Source organism: Bos indicus x Bos taurus, chromosome 18 (genome assembly GCF_003369695.1).
Source record: "Bos indicus x Bos taurus breed Angus x Brahman F1 hybrid chromosome 18, Bos_hybrid_MaternalHap_v2.0, whole genome shotgun sequence".
Taxonomy (NCBI): Eukaryota; Metazoa; Chordata; class Mammalia; order Artiodactyla; family Bovidae; genus Bos; species Bos indicus x Bos taurus.
The window spans coordinates 43,585,000-43,605,851 of record NC_040093.1 but is presented as its reverse complement, the minus strand read 5'-3'; the positions used below and the strand labels follow the sequence as shown (position 1 = coordinate 43,605,851).

General features: G+C 40.8%; 1 protein-coding gene across 3 annotated transcripts in view; it reads left to right on the top strand.

Annotated features, from left to right (window-relative positions):
- Positions 1 to 20,852, top strand: part of FTO (FTO, alpha-ketoglutarate dependent dioxygenase) — a 424,120-nt gene that overhangs the window by 178,750 nt on the left and 224,518 nt on the right. For all 3 annotated transcript variants that reach the window (XM_027513571.1, XM_027513570.1, XM_027513572.1), the window contains one exon: positions 6,492 to 6,611. In XM_027513571.1, the coding sequence (XP_027369372.1) occupies positions 6,492 to 6,611 (120 nt within the window). The remainder of the gene's footprint in view (positions 1 to 6,491; positions 6,612 to 20,852) is intronic.

Sequence of the window (20,852 nt, the reverse complement as noted above, 5' to 3'; positions counted from 1 at the left end):
GCACAAAGCACTCTTTCTGGGTGCTTTTGGATAGAGTGGTAAATAAAATAGACATTCTAGTGCAGGGAGATGATGATAAGCAATAAACACCCTCCATCAGGTCATTATATAATATGTTGGAAAAAGTTAAAGCAGAGGAGATTGAGATAAGCAGAGAGCATCCCCACTGTAAGATGTCCTCTGAGCAGAGACTTAAAGGAGGTGAGGGAGGGAGCCACGTGGACATCCAGGTCACAGTGTTTCAGGCAGAGAGAAAAACCGCTGCGTGGGCTGTGCAGTGGGAGAATGCCTGGTGTTCATGGACTAGCTGAGGGACAGTCCCGTGTAAGTGGTGGGAGTGGGGCTAAGAGTTCCAGGAGATGCGGTCATGGAGAAGGTGCCAGGGGACGTGGAGCCGAAGGTTGTATTGGTCATTGGAGGTGTCTGTAAGGACCAGGACTTTCCTTTTTACTTTGAAGGTAATAGGGAACCACTAACGGGTTTTGAGCAGAGAACAGAGTTCAAACAGAGCCATTAATATTTTCTTTCAATGTTTTTTTTACTGTGATACAAGTCACATAATATAAAACATACTGTTTTAAACATATTTAACTGTATGGTTCAGTAGCACTATGGTTCACCTTGTGGTACAACTCTAACCATCATCCGTCTCCCAAATTTTTAGCTTTCCTAAACTGACACTCTGTCCCCATTAAACACTAAACTCTATCCCCATTAAACACTTAAGTCCCCATTCCCCGTCCTCAGCCCCCCTGCCCCACCACACCCCTGACCCCTGGCATCTATGTGTACTTTCTGACTCCATGGATTTCCCTGTTCTCATGTAAGTGGAATCAAGCAGTATTGGTCTGTACCTCCTGTATATTGGAATGTGTTTAACTTAATGTATGTCCTATATGTTTTGTGCCACTTCCTTTTTTCCCCCCATGCTATACAGTAGGTTCTTATTAGTTATCTGTTTTATACATATTAGTATGTAAATGTCACTGTTTCCCAATTTATTCTCCCTACTTTCCCTGCTTCGTGTCCATACATTTGTTCTCTACATCTGTCTCTATTTCAACGTCATGTAATATCTTTAAAAAGATATTTAATTATCTTATGAGCTGCTCCGTAGTTTGTGAAATATGCCATAATCTCTAGAACCAAAGGCAGAGAAATTCTGCCTTTTAGGGAAATAATCACTTCTAACGCTCAGCTAAACCCAGGAGTGACTTTCTTCACTCCCTTTTGTCTGCTAAGTAGCCTGTGATCTCTGCCACCAATTCCTGCTGGAGACACTGCTGAGAACTAGAACTTGAGGAAAGAGAAGCATCTGTGGGCCCAGTGACCTCAGTCAGTTAGACTTGGATGCAAAGTTCTGTCTCACTCCATATCGCCTTCTGTAAACACCCTACTGTTTTAGGATCGCTAGCCTGCTAGCGATGCACCGGGGTGGATGTGTTCTTTAACACGTATGTGGGCTCTTTTCCATCCTTTCTGGTCTTCTGTGACTGACTGCGATGTTTTGTTACCAGTGATGGGTGGGGGTTGTCTGTAAAATCACACTGTTTATCTAACCAGAGGGAAAATACTGTAATCTGAACCCATGTGCTTCAGAAAGTGGCTGGCTGCTTTTGACATTGTATATGTTAGTGGGGTGGGGATGGGGCAGAGATGTATCAGAAATGTTAGCCCCTTGAGGCTAGCCTCGGCTTGAATGGGGAGGTCTTAAATCTAAGTAGCATGTTTACCAGTCTTCTCTAGTCCCCCAGTCTTTGATTCTTCAAGGTCATGTCCTTGCTTTCAGAATGAATTCCATATGTCAGGGCACATCATCAGATGCTCTTCTTTCGCCCTGCGAGTTGGCATGCTCACACTCTTCTGCGTTCTGTTGTGTGAATGAGAGCAGGAGTGCCCAGAACCCTTTCCACACTTCTCACTGTGTGCTTTCCTCTCTCTCAAAGGCCTTTGCTGGACTAATTATAGGATGAAGCCCTTGGTTTTATGTCTGCAGACTTCTGGGCTGTGCAGGTTTAACTGTGGTTGATTTTCCTTGTCTTAGATAGTTTCTAACTAAGCAATTTGGGGACTTTGGAGGTTGGAACTCCGTACCTGAAGGATATATTGTTTTTCCAAATTAAGATGCTTAAACATATTTTTGGTCAAGTTTAATAGAACTTTCCTCTGTGTTTATATAATAGTCTTTTCCTTCTTAAAAATTATCAAATGTGGAATTCATTCTTGTCACTTAGTAAATTTCCTCTAGGAGAATGTATTGGGTTGGCCAAAAAGTTTGTTCAAGTTTTTCCATGGCCAAAAACTTCATTCAAGTTTTTCCATAAGATGTTACGAACATAAGATGTTATGAACATAATATGTTGGTCAAATGAACTTTTTGGCCAACCCATTACTATTTGATGTCATCATTTGGTTCTCATTTTGTCCTGATCAGACCTGCATCTTCCTTAGAACACCTGGTAAAAGGCTTTCATGGATTAACTCTTTGTAGATTGGACCTTAGCATCTCTCCCTGTTCTAATACCTAATATTAGATATTAATATCATTCTAATATCTTTCTGCTTGAAAACACTTATTTTATTTATTACAGTGAGACATTTACCCCTGTGGGCAAGTTCCCACCCCTCATGCATAAGCTGACCTGGGATCAAACCAAGGATTGAAACTAACTTGGCAGAAGTAGGTGATGTTTGCTTACCTGTAAGAGTGATGCAAATGATTTCCAACTGTACAGTGATGTAGTGACTCAGAAATGTGATTTGGGAATCTTATAAGCTTTGCTCCCCATTGCCTAAGTTCCCAGTGACTATGGTTCAGGTCGGCAGATGGCTTCTGCTTGTGCTTCACCTTCAGATTTTTCTAAACATTTCTAGGAGAAAGCTTTTCTTGATTGACCTCTCTTTTGACTATCCCACAGAGCAGTCAGGTGCAGGTGAATTAGAAAGGTTCCAAGAGGTGATTCTCTGGGTCACAGCTCCGTAACTAACACTGTTGGAAACATGTGTTCATTTTTCTCTGACGATTCAGAAGGCCCTTCAAGATCCTGCACGTTCTCTAGACTTGTCAGAGTTCCTTCCAACACTGTCGGTATTACGTATCATTGTATTGCCATTACGCCAAAGATCAGATCATAGTGAATTTCCATTAAGTGCATGTCTGAGACCTGGGAGTGTGGTTTAAAAGCATCATGAACAATGACGGTACCTCAAGAGAAGCTGAGAGCCTGGCGGGAGGGACTACCCCCTGGAGAAGGGTTGAAGAGCCTCCTCTAGTCATGGCTAGACCATTGTCAGTCAGCCAGTACGGTGATACTGATTCTTTTCAGCCTTGAAGTAGTAGGATTTGTGCTCTATTCTGAGTCCTGACCCTTTCTTTGGTTTTGTGCAGCATCTGCCCTGCCTCTTTCCTTCCTCATCAGCAGACTTTGGGGTAGAAGGGTGGACGACTGCTTTTATTTTGGTAACTCAAACTGAATCAGGCAGATGGAAATATTTTTTGCTTTCTTAATTAATTTTAAGGAAAGTGCCAACTGCTTATCTTGGCAATGTTAGAACTGGAGAGGGCAGCATTTGATGAATATCCTGTAATAGTTTTTGCCCACAATGTCAAAGTGAAAAAGCCAGGTTACGGAGTTGATTAAAATGCATGCCAGTGGGTTTCATGCCCACAAAGATTGTATCTCATGGGCAGGACTTCCACCCCTGAAAAAAAACTCTGTTGGGTATAAGTTTCAGGGGTTGAACTTTCCTGGACCGGCCTCAGTGGAACAGGGGGTGAGCATGAATTGACAGGGTTGTTAAAACTTTTCTTGCTCAAAAATTTCATAAGATCGTGAGATTCTTGAGGACAAGGACTGCTGGGCCTTGTGGTCCCCTTTGGTCTGTATTCTTCGTATCTCCCAAGTGTCTGGCATGTTTGGCTATTCATTATTAACCCACTTAATCCTCACCATAAAACTATGTGGTGATTATGTAATTATCTTTATTTTACAGATGACAGAGCTGTTCAGGAGTAGAGCCTAGAACTGACTCCAGAGACTTTATTCTTAACCATGACACTGTCTGCTTCAAAAGATAGTTGGGGCATCTAAAGAGGAAGTGAACATCATTATTTATTAAAGTGGACAAGGTCTTCCTTTGCTTCCTTGTCCTATAGCAGAGTTTCCAAGTATTCTCCACTCTTTTGAGCTTTCATTTACTGAAATCCAGACTCTGTTGTACCTTTACAGGCTGAATGAACTAATTACAAACGATAATTATTTTGTTTCCTGGGATATCATGGTTGCCAAGGCTTGTATGTTTTGTTCTCATAATGGAAGTAACCAGCCCAAAGATTATAAAAAAATTAAAAGCAAAACCCTTTCAACTCTCCCTAACATAGAGGCTTGATGCTTTGTTGACAGGCTGTTCCTGTAATGTCAACAAATTTCATGTGAAATCTAAAAAGAACTCTTTTTTTTTTTTCCCTTGTAATAAATAATGTTGTTAAACCTGTATTTTTAGAGAAGTTGAACTACACTTGTATTCATTTTCCTTTCAAAGCAGTTAAGTTTACCCCCGTTAACCACTGTCTTTTAATACCACAGATAAGGTTTAGCAGCTATTGTCTGAATATTGTCTACATTCCCTTTTTTCCCTGTTTAAACAGCTTTAACTGAAATCGGTTCTACATATCAAACAAACATTTAGTTAGTGTAAACTAAAACCCTTTCATATGACTTGGTGTTCTCAGGTTAGTTATTTGAGTGATTTTCACCATTGTTAAATCTTCACAAGTTGCTTTTGTTTGCATGAAAGTTCAGCATGGATAAACAAACAAAAAATTCTTTGTGGTAACAGGTGAAGACTATTATAACTCTGTGCCTGTATATGGAACATGATTACCTTAGTAAAGCCAACCTTAACCAATATTAAGCTGTGAAAGCTCTACATTTCTTTAGACAGCAGAAGTAAAAAGAGCTTTGGGATGAATGAAGTTGTACTTTTGATGGTAAAATTTGCTTTTCAAGTTGAAGATAAGTGATAGAAAATACATAGGAAACAACTTCTTATTCTTTTAAAGCTTAAGTTAGTCTCTCACCTACATATGTTGGAATTATTTCAGTGCAGGAAGTGGAAAACTCAACCTGAAATGGTTTAAGCCAAAGGGGCTTCAGGAATAACTTGATCAAGAGTCAGCTGATCTGACTAGGACCTGGTTTTTTAATCTGTTCATCTTGTAGCTGCTTCCTACTGCGTTGCCTCCATTCTTCCCATTCTGCAAAATGGTTGCAGAATCCTTTTCCTGAATCTTCTGACAGTCTTACTCTGATTGATCATATGCCTGTCTCCCCCAAGCCCATTTCTGTGGCTGGAGAAGTGTGGTGGGCTGATGGGCTCAGATAGGGTTGCATGTTCCACTCCCGGTATTAGTAGAGCGCTACCCAGACCACGTGGACTGAGACCGGGAAAGGCAGTGGGTTACCAGATGAATCATGGGATTTGGCTAGAGTGAAAGGGTGCTCGGGAGAGAAATATTTGAAGTTTACCGTAGTAGGTTCTTAGGAAGGAAGAGAAATGGTTAGTGGCTTTACTGTGCTTTTTACCTATTGTCATTTGCCCTGACTGAATTGAAAGTGACAGTTTGAATGGCTCTGTAGGTGTAATGTGTCCCTCCGTAATTATATTGTTCAGTTACATGAACACCTTCCTGCCAGCTCCTCCTGGCCCATGGGTAAATTCTTTGTTTATTTTAGATCCAAAAATACTTAAAATTGGTGCCTCCTGATACGTGTCTGTGTTTTGCTCTTTTTGTTGTTGTTTTTCAGTCACTAAGTCGTGTCTCACCCTTTGCAACCCTGGACTACAGCGCGCCAAGCTTCCCTGTCCTTCACCGTCTCCCAGAGTTGGCTCAGATTCATGTCCATTGAGCCTTCTAACGATGTCATCTTCTGCCGCCCTCTTCTCCTTTCAATCTTTCTCAGCATGAGGGTCTTTCCAGTGACTCAGCTCTTCACATCAGGTGGCCAAAGTATTGGAGCTTCAGCTTCAGTCCTTCCAATGAATATTCAGGGTTGATTTCCTGTAGGATTGCCTGGTTTGATCTTCTTACAGTACTAATCTTTAATAAAGATGTTTAATGAAAACATATTTTGTTTGATTTTGCCTTTCCCACCCTACACAGCGCAGGCTGTCATGTGCTTTAGGATCTCAGGATTTGTTGTGATTGACCGATAGCTTCCTCTTGTCTGAGTGATGAACGGTGACTGAAAACCCCCTCCCCAGCCTGACCTGGGTTGTCTCACTAAGCTCTATGTCTACTTCCTCCTTGACTTTGTTAAAAGGCTCCAGAGACTTTGAGTTATATTGGGAACTGGTTAGGCTGAGTTTTCCTCTTTTTCTCACCCTATGGCTGTGAAGTTACTGGAGGAGAACTGAATGACGAAGTTCATTGTCCTTGATTGTCCATCATGGGGACTTTATAACCACGGTCTTGTCTTTATGATCCCCAGGTCGAGTTTGAATGGCTGAGACAGTTTTGGTTTCAAGGCAGTCGATACAAAAAGTGCACTGACTGGTGGTGTCAGCCCATGAGTCAGCTGGAAGAGATGTGGAGAAAGATGGAGTGGTTGGTAAGTATCCAGGAGTGGATTTCTTGGGATGTTGTGCTCTGTCAGTCCTTGGCTGCCTCCTTGGCCTGGGTAAATGCAAGAGAAAGACAAACATCATATGATATAGCTTATACGTGGAATCCAAAATAATGATGCAAATGAAATTATCTTCAAAACAGAAGTTGACTCACAGACATGGAAAACCAATTTATGGTTACCAGAGGGGAAAGGGAGGCAAGGAGGGATAAATTGGGAGTTTAGGATTAACATAGATACACTACTATATATAAAATAGATAATCAGAAAAGATCTATTGTATAGCAAAGGGGGCTCTACTCAGTATTTTGTAATAACCTATAATGGAAAAGAATCTGAAAAAGAATAAGTTTATATATGTGTGTGTATATATATATATATATGCTTTGGTATATGTGGCTTTGGTCGGCGCCTGAAACTAACACAACATTGTAAATCCACTCTACTTACTCTTTGTAAGGTAATGGGAACAGCCAAGATTTGATCAGCACAAGCTGAGTTCAGTGCAGTGAACCTTTACTGAGCACTTCCTACATGCAGGGCTTCGCTGATAGCTCAGTTGGTAAAGAATCTGCCTGCCATGCAGGAGACCTGGGTTCGATCCCTGGGTTGGGAAGATCCCTTTGGAGAAGGGAAAGGCTACTCACTCCAGTATTCTGGCCTGGAGAATTCCATGGACTGTGTAGTCCATAGGGTCAAAGAGAGTCGGACATGAAACTGAGTGACTTTCCCTTCTCATTTTTCCTATGTGCAAGGCACCATGTTAGACATATGTCGGGAAGTGACCATGAGAACCATGCAGCAATAATTCCTAAACTTCATCTGCATTTTTATAGGCACCAGGCACTATTCTAAGAGTGTTCCCTATATTAACTTTTAAAGTTAAACTGTTAAAGTTCTTATGACAGTCTGGTGAGGTGCAGAAACTGTTTATTTATAGATGTGAAAACCAAGGCCTAGAGAAATGAAGTGCCTCGCCCAAGGTCACGGAGTAAGTGGCAGAGGGAGATTGAATCCCAGGCTGCCTGGCTCTGGAGCTTGTGCCCTTAACTACTGCATTCGGTTTAACAAGGGGAGAAGCGTGAATATAGCCAGGTGTTACATTAACTCAAATGAAATCCTGTAATGGAGATTTAAAGGAAAAAAAATCACCATCCAGAGGCAGAAGTATTAAATTCAGAGCATTGGAGCTGGGACAGTTGTGAAGAACAGATGTGGCTTTTGGGGACCTTGGGTGGGGAGAAGGAGGGTTGGTTGCATAAGACATTCTGAGAGAAGTGTTAGGTTCCGGTCACTGTAAGAACAAGATCACCAGGGGGGAAGTACAATGTGACCAGAGCATGGAATTCAGGGCATGTGTCGTAGGAACTCTCACTGGAAGGTATATTGAGGCCATTTGGGTTAAGTCTAAATTTAAATAGTAGTAATAATGCCAAAAGGGCTTCCCAGGTGACTCAATGGTAAAGAATCCACCCACCAAGGCAGGAGATATGGGTTTGATCCTTGGGTTGAGAAGATCCCCTGGAGGAGGACATGGCAACCCACTCCAATGTTATTGCCTGGAAAATTCCATGGACATAGGAGCCTGGTGGGCTACAGTCCAAGGGGTTGCAGAGTCAGACACAACTTGGTGACTGAGCATGCATGCACACACATGATACTTACTCAGTTCCATACACTATTCTAAATATTACATGTATAATTTAATTTCTATGATAATTTCATAAAGTAGGTATTTTTCTCCCATTTTACACAGAGAGTTTTTTGTTGTATTGTGTGTTAGTCACTTAGTCGTGTCCGGCTCTTTGCAACCCCACAGATTCCTCTGTCCGTGGTGATTCTCCAGGCAAGAATACTGGCCTGGGTATCCTATCCCTTCTCCAGCAGATCTTCCCAGGGATCGAACTGATTGGTCCCCTGCATTGCAGGCGGATTCTGTGCCCTCTGAGCCACCAGGGAAGCCCAAGGAGACTGAAGCACAAAAGGTTTCCCTAACTTCTTCAAGGTCATACAGCTAAGTCGGGGAACTGGAGTTAGAACTCAGGAAGACTGGCTCTAGGGTCATGCCCTGCACCACCTCACTGTTCTACCTCCAGATCATCAAGTTTGGAATGTAGTGGAAAAGTGATAAAAGCCTGCTAAACTCTTGAGAGAGTACTGCTGTGCAGACTTTATGAGATGTGCTAGAAACAGTGAACCAATTTGAGAAATGGGTAGTTCTTGCTAATCCCTATTTTATAATAATGAAAATACCAAGTCACAACCATGATTGGCACCCCAGTTTGAAAGTCCGAATCAGAATCCAGAAGTCCCGGCCATCCAGCCTTTTCCTTAAATCTCTAAACCACACCTTTTCATGGATGTATGTTTAGGGGAAGGAATGTTGTAATCCTTTTAGTGTACTAAAAGTATCACAAAAATTGATTTCTCCAAAGACATGAATCAGTTCAAAATGGAGCATTGTGCAACTGGATTGGAGGTGATGAAAATTTTGTGCTGAAATTTCCTGCTAGTTCTCTTCCTAAAATTAGGCTGTGCAGAGTATGCTCCAGTTTTTCCTGGGATGTATATATAAAGGCAGGTTTATTTTGAGAGAATTTCTTTTTCACTGTGTAATTCTGGTTTTATCTATTTATCTACATGAATTAGAAACTTCCCTGGTGGCTCACGGTAAAGAATCCACCTGCAAGTCAGGAGCCGCTGGAGACGTGGGTTCGATCCCTGAGTTGGGAAGATCTTCTGGAGAGGGGCATGGTAACCCACTCCAGTATTCTTGCCTGGAGAATCCCCATGGACAGAGGAGCCTGGCGGGCTACAGTCCATGGGGTCACAGAGTCGGATATGACTGAAGCGACTTAGCAGGCATGTACGAGTTAGAACTTCTTTACTTGCTGAACCTTGATCTTAAGGTATAGGTTTGACTTTGGGACTGTAATTTAACAGTTCTTTGAATTAGAGTTGGCAAACTGTAACAATTAAACAATTAGAATTGGTGAAATAAGAAAGAAACTCACTTGTAGTGTTTTAAAAATATATTTTTGAATTGCTTTTGTTCAAGGGCTTCTTTTTTTTTAAGTGGAATCTTTGGTTTTGTGAGCTTACCAGTGATGTTCATTACGAATTCACTTTAACTATTTAGTTATATATATATATATGTTTAATTTGGTGGTGCTAGCACATTAGATAAACTATCTGTTCTTCATAACTCTTGTGTAAAAGTACTAAAAAGAAGAACAGTCTTGGGAATTGGCCAGAGCCAGTTTCCTTGCAGTTGGTATGGTGTTACTGAGTGTTCTGAGTGAAATCAATGGGCTCTGTGTCTCAGCAAGTCTAAGGATGATGGTTATCAGCAGAGTGAAGGTTTGGGCCAAGATAAAAGGAATGACACTTCTAAATTAAATGTAAGCATTGCTTCAAGCCTTTTTGTAATGACTTTTAACAAATTCATAACAATGTACTTTTGCTATTGGAAGAGACGAGAATGATCCTTGGAAAAATCTCTGATCCTGTGACTGGTAGTGCCGTGCCAACCGATAGTTGTGTGGGGATGGAACTGGCACTGGCTGGTCGGTCACATTCCTACTTTGTACCAGTCTGCCTCCGATGTTTTCATTTGTGAGCAGTAGGGGGCAATGTTGAGCTACCAGTTTGAGGCCCCCGGATGCTAACTAAGCCTTTCAAGAAAATGCAGACAAATGTACCATTAACTGTCCAGAATTATCCCTGTTGCTTCAAGTTAGCTGTAATCTCCAAGATTCCATAACACAGGAAATCAGTTGTGGGTTAACAAATTCAACAGCAATTTAACATAAAAAGTGCAGTGTTTGGTGCACATTTGGATTCTATAGAATTAGACTAATCCAAACAGCCTTTCTGAATGCACTCACTTGGCTTCCAGGGAATACGAGACTCAATATGATGATCCTTTTAGACAAATGCTTCTTCTTTATCATTATGGTTTTCTGCATTTGTTGCGTATGTGTTGTGGAAAGATTTCTCTAATTAATGCACTTTTTCTGTTGTGCAACATAGCATCGATCTCCTTTGACAAGAAAATAAAACAAAAAAACCTCAGGCAATATGTACATTACTTTTCACCTTTTGCTTGTGATTAAAGCAACCTTTGACAGCCCTCGTACTGGGGAAGAGACTTGTGTTGTAACTCTTCTCTGTCTTTGTGTTCTTTTTTTTTTTCCCCTTTGTGGTTGGAAGGTATAGTCTCAGGTAGGATCTAAAAGAAGAACGGAAAATGAGCTTTGAAATCACATTTCTTCCATTAATGGTAATTGCTTTACATGTCATAACCAGTCACATATTTTAAAAAGTTTAGTCAGCTATCTCTAAGACTCCCCTAGCCTCCATTGCCCATCCCCTGTTCCAGTAAGCACCTTTTTTTTTAATCACACTGTTTATTCTTGCCATTTTTTTTTTCCCCCTGAGGATAGTTCTTCTCTGGGCATGCTCTTGTGATGTAAATGTTAAACCTTATATTTGAATGACATTCTGATAAAATATCACATTTCCCCTGAATATTACCGCATGAACTTATGAGCCATTAAGCCCCAAAGCACCAGAACCCTTTCTTATAATCCAGGAACTTAGCCTAGTTGTTCCTCTCAATTCTGCTCTTCAGGAAGGTATGATGACACTCTAACACTATTCAAATATTTGTATTTTATTTTATTTTTTAAACTAGCCCACCACTCCACATCTGAGATTAGCACGTTATAGGGAGACTCTTCAGGATAAGAGAGAGTTACCATTTGAAAGAAAGTGCACAGGCTTTGCTTTCTGGGTAAAAAAAAAATATGAAAAGCTCAACTCTCCTGTGAGGTGAGGAAGTCTTACTGCAGCCAGAGATTCAGCGGATAGGCCATTTGTCTCATAGGGTCTGGTATCGCACTCTGCAAAACTGACATTTATTTTACCTATAAAAAATGTTTTAACACTATCAAGTTCACTGAGATATAGAAAAGAATGCTAGATGTGATGTCCTCTAAATTGATGACATTTATTCCTTGCCTTTTGACCTTAAGAAAAAAAAAAAAGAGGTCAATTTGGTATATAACCCAATAGAATATTCTAGGAGAGTTTCCAGAGTAAACATTTTCAGAATACAGATGATTTTTGTAGTGGAGAGAAATTTCCTCCTCCTTCCTTTATGGCTTTTAAATTTTTTTTTTGTTTTTCTAGAGGAGAAGGGTAGATCCTGATCATTTTCAGTGTTTTGAATTGCATTTCCTGTCTTGACAGTTCCTCACCCTGGGATAGCCGTGCATTTATATGGCAGTTGGCCTTAATAACCTTTATTGACTTTAGTGGATTGGAGCCAAGGCTGGATTATTTTAATGTATCTGTTTTGAAACAGTGTAAAACACAACATATAATTATGTTAGGTAAGCTATCGGCTACATTTAATTCTACCCATTTATGTTAACATTTGGCACGGGAGAGCAGGGAGACGTGGAAAATGAGTAGGTGTTTTATTTCAGACTGTTACCCGTTTTTTGTTGTTAAAGTTTTAAGAGAGAAAGGTACTTAAGAATGTGAAAGTTGTCCTTTACAAGTCAGTTGTAATAGTTTAATTTCAAGATGAGTCATGCGTTTTAGCTTGTCATTCTGGCCCGTGTAAATCATCTGAGAAGGCTCCGAGTGCGGAGCCTGATCGCTGCTGTCTAGCTAAGCCCTCCGTAGTGTAGGTTACACAGAGGTGGGGAATGATGGAGCCAGGGCCAGTTTGTTTGTTTTTGGAGAGATTAATGAAGCTATCATCACAGTGCTTTAGATTAAATTCTTTGTAACTGAATAAAGGAACAAGGCTGCTTTTTCACATCCTGAAATATATCCTGGGTATACTGCTGTTTGCCATCATATTATAGTTCAGTTAGCTAAGTTCATTTTAAGCTTCCAGGATTAACAATTTTTAAGGGTGTGAGGAAGAAAATGATATAAATATAAATATTGATCTTTTTTGTCTTATGAATGGTGAAGTCATTAACTTATACGTGTGTGTGTATATATATATATTTACATATCTCTTGCCTTTAGTGTTAGTGCATATACTAAATTATATTTGCTAAATTAATAATATTAATTTTATTAATTTAATATATTTGCTAAATTATCTATTTATTGTTTATATTATTATTTATTTATTTAATATATTTGCTAAATTAATAATGGTTATTAATCCTGCCTTCTGTTTTTCAGAATTAGCATTTCTGATATAGAAGCAAAGCGTATTACAGTAATTTAGAATCTGGTGTGAAATGTCTAGTGGTTTTAAATGAAAATTTAAATTCCTTTTCCCCTTTTGGTCCAGTGCTGAGTGAGTCAGAAGAAGCACAGGTTGGAGGCACGCAGACAGTCGCAAGCACCCAACAATTCAAATTACGCGTGCAGACTCTGAGCTCTGGGGATAGTCTATGTTTAGCTTTAGAAATTTGGAGAAAAGAAAAAAGCCACTTTTTTGGCTATAGTGGCTTAAAATCCTGGGTTCACATTCTTTTTGTTACCTTAAATGTCTTCCCTGAAGGTTGGTTCTTTCCATTTGCCTCCCTCCCCCACCTCCTCCCCCACTTCCACACCTCTGTATTGTTATATTAAAAGTAAAATATCTGGGGGAAAATTGTATGGATAATTTAGCAATGAATTTCGAACAGGTATGGATTCCTTTGATTGCCTTCTGGGTTTCTCTCAGATTTTTCTAATTTTTTTCCTTTGTTGCTACAGACTTAATCATGAATTAAGAAAAAAAAAAGTGTTGTGAATTCTGTCTATTTGGAAAGAAATTTCCAATTCCAAGAGAATTCAGGCTTAAGCCTTAGAAGCAGAATGTGCATGGAAAGCACAAAGGACTCTGTTTATGATTCTCTTTGAAGTGTTTTTGCAACTGGATAAGGAAAATTTTAGAAACCGTCTGATAGTGTTCAGGGTAAATACTTAAACCCCTTTAGAGAATTTCACACACAGATACTGTGCAGCAGAAAAAAGGGATACTTATGTTTCTTAAAGCTGCTACAGCCTACAGCTTTGTACTTAAAGACAGAGGTGTTGAATAGAATTCTACTGAGGATACATCCAGTGACAATATCTCCAGAAACATCAGAGCAAACCAGTGGGTAGGACTTTCTGTTTTTAACCCTTCCGTGAGCTGTATGAGAGTTGAGCTTTATTGGTACCAAGGACTAGAATGTCCCTGTTACATTCCAGGAATTGTTAAGAGGATTGTTCCAGTACTGCCGCTCTGCACACAATGAGAGCACGACTAAAAATGTTGAAGATGGTGAGACAAAGTGACAGGAGCTGGGAAATTCCAAGTGAAAAAGCCTTGCCATCTCTCGTAACTCTGTGTGAGAAAAACACAGAATAAACAGCCAAGCTTTCTAATATTTGAGCCTGATTTCATAGGCTTTAGCTAAATTTTGTTAGCGTGTGTTAATAAACACACGCACTCACACACATACACATTTTGCATACATTCTGTGCATTTTTCAAGTAAACAAATTCTATTGTTATATATGATTTTCACTACGCTGAAATTCAGATTTATACAAAGGTGTGAAGCGCCTGCTAGTTTTCCCCAGGGAACTATGGGAGCCTAGGCTGCTAGAATTTATTTTGGATTGCTTTGACTAGCAGACCATCTTAGCATTTCAGATGTAAATTCAGAAACCTTCGTGCCAGATTGGGCTGGTGGGAATTTCCATTTTTCCTAGAAAAGATAGAGAATAAAACAAATTGTATACTTCCTCTGGTTTCTTGGGGCGGGGGTAGGGAGTGGGACATTAAATTCAGCTCTAGGCTGTCATTTATCTTTTTATAAATATCTTTGACATAGTCTAGAAAAGCTCAGTCTGATAGAATGAAATGATTTTTTTTTTTAAAACAACAGACCTACAGTTTTGCAAGGGAAGCAAGATTTCTAAAGGATAAATATGCCAACTGTTGGGGATATGATCAAGATCTTACGATCTTATTTCCCAGGTTGGTTACTGAATGGTTCTTAAAACTGTTCTCTTCTGAAAAAAAACTGTTTTGATGATCAAATGAAAGAGTAAAGTATAAAACACTGAACATGCAGAAGGCGTCACCAGGAGTGATTTTAGAAGTGTGAACAGGTGGCCACTGCAGATTCCTTACTTAGAGATCGTTTGACTCAGCCTCCTTAGTGTCAGCATTGCCCCCATCCCCCACGCCCATTGCCCATTTCCCTTCCTCCAGAACTGGGATCAGTCCTGGAGCTAAAGCTACGCATAGTGGTTTGGAGCTCAAGGCTACTCTGGTAATGTTTCTTCTTGACTGTGGGCTAGATACTTTGGGAGGCGGGGCCAGGAATCTTCCCAGACTTTGAAAAAATGTCTCTCTGGACAAATGTGCTCCAGGTGTCAAGATCTGACTTACTAGAGAGCTCTGGGAACATATTAAGTTGACTTTTTCCTGCATTAAGGGTAACATAACCATCATCCTGCTCTCTTCTTGTCAACATCTGCAAAGGATGACCTTTTTAAAAAAAAAAAAGACTAAAGAAAGCTGAGGTAGCCTTTCCAGTCTTCCTGAAAGTATCTCTGATCATTTTCATTTTTTTAATGACAATATATTTTTAAAATTGTATTTTATTTTTGATTGGAGGACAGCAGTACTCCACAACCTCGTGTTGGTTTCTGCCATTCATCAATATGAATCAGCCGTAGGTATACACATGTCCGCCCCCTCTTGAACCTCCCTCCCACCTTCCTCCCCATCCCACCCCTCTAGGTAGTCTTAGAGCACCAGCTTTGGGTTTTCTGCATCATGCTGCAAAAATTCCCACTGGCTAGCTATATTGTTAACACCATCTTTTCCCTAACACATAAATTAGGATCATCTTTTTTTGTATCTCCTTGCATGATCTCAGCCCATCTGGAACCACCTGTGACAGTCCTATTTGTAAATTTTTCCTTGATGTGGGGAAAAATCTCAGATAATCTCCAACTTGGTTTTGATTGATGGACAAAATTAGCCTTCACATAAAAATCTGGAGTCTCCTAGCCATCTGCAAAATTAATTTTCAGTGTGTAAGACATACCTGCCCTGGTTATAAACACCTGGAACAGGTGGTTGCTTGATAATATATATATCCCTCTAACTTCAATGTTATTAATTTAAATGAACAATTATGAAATTGACCAAAATTATGCATCAGATCCTCTTTAACAGATGTTGGGGGATTAAGAGGGCTTGTATTTTATTTAATGTCATAAACTTTTCATGCAGTCACCAGTGAATTATTTTTAACGAATGAAAGTTGTGGAATATGCCAGCACCAGCAATAACTTAGTGTTTTGTTGGTACTGAGGTCTCGTATCTTGGGGCACATGAACAGTAGTTGGGAAGGGAGTACCCTCTTCAGCCATATAGTAATAAGTATCTCAAACTTAACAACTCAAGAAGCAAACTCTTGATTCCCATAACTTCCCCAGCCTTCCTTGCACAGGTCAATAATTTGCACTCCTCACTGCCCCGTCAGAAACCTTGGAATTCTCTTGGTTTATCTCTTGATCTATCAATGAAGCCAGTTAGCTCTGTTTTCAAAATAGAGTCATGATCTGACCACTCTTCACCACTCTCTCTGTTACCACCTTGGTATAAATAACCTCCCCGTTTTTACCACTTATGTTCACCCCTGTCAGACTGTTCCTTTCAAATGTGTCAAGTCATTTCACTCCCTGGTCCCCATCTCACCATCCTGTCCAGAAGCCCAGTTTCCCTCAGTGTGATCATCTCTAGTTGCGTCCATGTTGCAGCAAGTGAAGTAAGTCAGAAAGACAAAACCATATGCTATCACTCATATGTGGGATCGTAGGTATGACAGGTGAACCTATCTGCAGAACAGAAACACACTCATAGAGAACAGACTCGTGGTTGCCCAGGGGGATGGGGTTAGGGGAGGGATGGAGTGGGAGGCTGGGATTAGCAAATATAAGCTTTTAGATACAGGATCGATAACAAAATGGCACCCCACTCCAGTACTCTTGCCTGGAAAATCCCATGGACAGAGGAGCCTGGTAGGCTACAGTCCATGGGGTCGCAAAGAGTCGGACACGACTGAGCAACTTTACTTTACTATACAGCACAGGGAACTTTTAACGAGAAACTATAATGGAAAAGGATATTTTAAAAAAAGAAAAGAAATCCAACTTCCTTCTGAGGGGCTTAACGCCCTCTAGGATCTATCTGTTCCCACCCCCACCTTTTCTCCCCAGCATAGTCTTTCTCCCCTCCCCCTCCTCCACTAGCCTTCTTTACAAACACACACACACACACACACAAACAGAATGAGCTTTTTAAAAAAGATTTCTTTATTGGGCTGTATTGGGTCTCAGTTGTAGCACGTGGGATCTTTGGCCATGGCGTGCGGACTCTAGTTGTAACGCATGGGTTCTGTAGTTGCAGGGTAAGGGCTTACTTGCTCCGCAGCATGTGAGATCTTAGTTCCCCGATCAGGGGGTGAACCACGTCACCTGCATTGCAAGGCGGATTCATAACCACCGGACCACCAGGGAAGTCTCCCTTCTTTACCATCTTTAGAACATGCCCAGTTTCCTCCTGCCTCAGGGTGTTTGATTTGCTGTTGCCTGTGTCTGGGACATTCTTCCCTCCGTTATTTGCCTGACTCACTCCCTCATTTCCTTTCCGTCTCTCTGCTCCAGTCCCTCCTCTGGGAGAGTTTCCTCTGACCAAGCTCTCTAGCTGTAGAGAGAGTATAGCGCTGTTCTGTTTTCCTCCTCCTGCTCTCCCCTGCCTGCTGTGATACCATGTACATGTTTATAGTCTGCCTCTACTTATAATCTCATAAGGGCAGGAACTTTGTTTCATTCACTATTATTTCCCCAGCTCTTAAACTGTGCCCCATACTTTGTAGGTTGCTGTTGTTAGTTGTTCAATCATGTCCGACTCTGCGACCCCATGGACTGCAGCACACCAGGCTTCCCTGTCCATCACCAATTCCTGGAGCTTGCTAAAAAGCATGTTCATTGAGTCGGTGATGGCATCCAACCATCTCCATCTCTTGTCATCCACTTCTCCTCCTGCCTTCAATCTTTCGCAGCATCAGGGTCTTTTCCAATGAATCAGTTCTTCACATCAGGTGGCCAAAGTATTGGAGGTTCAGCTTCAGTATCAGTCCTTCCAATGAATATTCAAGACTGATTTCCTGTAGGATTGACTGGTTGGATCTCCTTGCAGTCCAAGGGATTCTCAAGAGTCTTCTCCAACACCACAGTTCAAAAGCATCAATTCTTTGGTGCTCAGCTTTCTTTATAGTCCAACTCTCACATCCATACATGACCACTGGAAAAACCATTGCCTTGACTAGACGGACCTTTGTTGGTAAAGTAATGTCTCTGCTTTTTAATGATGCTGTCTAGGTTAGTCATAGCTTTTCTTCCAAGGAGCAAGCATCTTTTAATTTCATGGCTGCAGTCATCATCTGCAATGATTATGGAGCCCAAGAAAATAGTCTGTCACTATTTCCATTGTTTCCCATCTATTTGCCATAAGGTGATGGGCTGCATGCCCATCTTGGTTTTTTGAATGCTGAGTTTTAAGCCAGCTTTTTTAGTCTCCTATTTCACCTTCATCAAGAGGCTCTTTAGCTCCTCTTCGCTTTCTGCCATAAGAGTGGTGTCATCTGCATATCTGAGGTTATTGATATTTCTCCCGGCAATCTTGATTCCAGCTTGTGCTTCATCCAACCTGGTAGATACTCAACACTTAACTTGTTAAAGCAAATTAGGAGTTTGGGATTAACACATACGTACTGAAGTGAAGTGAAGTGTTAGTTACCCAGTGTCCTATTGGTGAGTTGGACATGACTCTGGCTCATGGTGGTTCAGTGGTTAGGATTCCAGGCTTCCACTGGAAGCCTGGGTTCAGCCCCCCAAAATAGTAATATTAAAGGAAATTAATTCATGTTGGGTCATTTTTCCAGCCCTGCCACTTCCTCACTTTCAGGCTCAATGGCACAACCTTCAATGCATTCTTTTCTTTTTATTCCCATTTTTAAAGTCTTTATTGAATTTGTTACAATATTGCTTCTGCTTTTTCAAAAATTTAGTTTTAATTGGAGTATAGTTGCTTTACAATATTTTGTTGCTTTCTGTCATACATCAGCATGAAGCAGCCATAGGTACACATATGTTCCCTCCTTCTTGAACCTCCCTCCCACCTCCCACCCCACTTACCTCTCTAGGTCCTCACAGAGCAGCAGGCTGAGCTCCCTGTGTTATACAGCAACGTCCCACTAGCTATCAATCTTACATATGGTCATGATGCATTCTTTTTAACTCTGTACGTTTTCCTCAAATGTTTGGTCCTGATCCACGGGAATATTTAGGGGTTAGTTTTATTTTTAAGCCAACACAACCCTCTCAGCAGTACCCCCCAAACATCTTGAAAATTAAAAAATAATAACAGTATCAAGAGCACAGATGATGCACCAGAACATTCTGTTTTATGCCTTTGGCATTTGCACTGTGAAGATGGAGCAATCCCTGGCAAACAACTTACGCGAATATGAAAACTCTAAAAAAAAAAAAGAGAGACATAAGTAGGTTATTAAGTTTCCCTGAGTAGCAGTGCTGCAAAAACTTAAAATCATGGGGGGTTTTTTGCCTCATTTGTTGGCATCCTTCACATTTTAGATTTTCCTCTTCTTGAAAAACTTAATAAAGTACAATTGTCATAAAAGTAAACGTCTTTCCCAACAAAGCTTGGACTTTTTATGACTCATTTCCCAAGTGAGAGAGGGAGAAGACCGTGGACTGGACAGGTTTGGGGCACAAAACTAGGGAAGTCTCTGAGGAGTAAACTGACTTCCGCTAGACAAGCCGAACACTGATTAAAATATTTATCATCCTTTGGGTATGCAATAGCTTTTGATGATGGAAGGCATATTAATATTCATCTTTGCTGCTTGTCTGCACTTCAGATGGATCCCAGGAAAGAATGTTCAGTTGACCAGTTTTTTCTCCTCTCCAGGAGTCCTTGAGACCTAGTACAGCTTGGAACCAAGAAACTTGCCTTGTGATGGGATTGAGCTTTTTCTGGGGGGTGGGAGTAGGGGTGGGGATGGCCAGGGGTAGTGGTGTGTGTGGAGGGGTGGAGATGGGAGGAATACAAACCAGGAGAGACCTTTGGACTGGGAAACTTTAAAGGCTGACTGCTTTCTTACAAGAAGCCAGTTGCCAGAACAAAGGGAGGAGTTTGGTCATAATTTTCTAAGCAGCAGAACTGGCATGGCTGAGTCCGTGAGGCTGACATGGCTCCTCGTGGGGAATCTAAGCCTTACAGAGGATGTTGGGGTGAATACCACTGGGGGCTGAAGCTTCCCCTCTCCTTCCCCCTCCTCCCCTGCCTTTACTGAGGAAGATGTTTGCTGCCGATACCCAGGTCTTCTGAAAACTGGTTCTTCTGGAGTGCACCATCTCATTGTCATCCTGAGACAGAATAAATATAGATGGTGTCCACTTAGGCAGGCATGCACAGCACAAGGTGGCCTCCTGGGGTTCTCAAAACTTGTCTTTTTAAAAAAAAAATTTTTTTTTAATTGAAGTATAGTTGATTGACAGTGTTGCATTCGTTAGCTTCAGGTGTATAGCAAAAACTTAATAAAGTACAATTGTCATAAAAGTAAATGTGTTTCCCAACAAAGCTTGGACTTTTTATGACTAATTTCCCAAGTGAGAGTTATATATTCAGTTATATATATATGTATGTGTGTATACACACACACACACACACACACACACACACATATATATATATATATATATATATACGAATTCCCTGGTGGCTCAGTTGGTAAAGAATCTGCCTACAGTGCAGGAGACCTGGGTTCAATCCCTGGGTGGGAAAGATCCCCTGGAGAAGGGAATGCCAACCCACTCCAGTATTCTTGTCTGAAGAATTCCAGGGACAGAGGAGCCTAGTGGGTTACTGTCCATGGGGTCGCAAAGAGTCGGACAGAAATTCATAAATACAAACACACACATATATATGTATATTCTCTTTTAGATTCTTTTCCCTTATAGGTTATTACAAAGTATTGAGTATAGTTCCCTGTGCTATATAGTAGGGTCCTTGTTGGTTACCTATTTTATATATAGTAGAGTGTATATGTTGATCCCAAACTCCCAATTTATCCCTCTCACCCCTCCTTCCCCTTTCATAACTGTAAATTTGTTT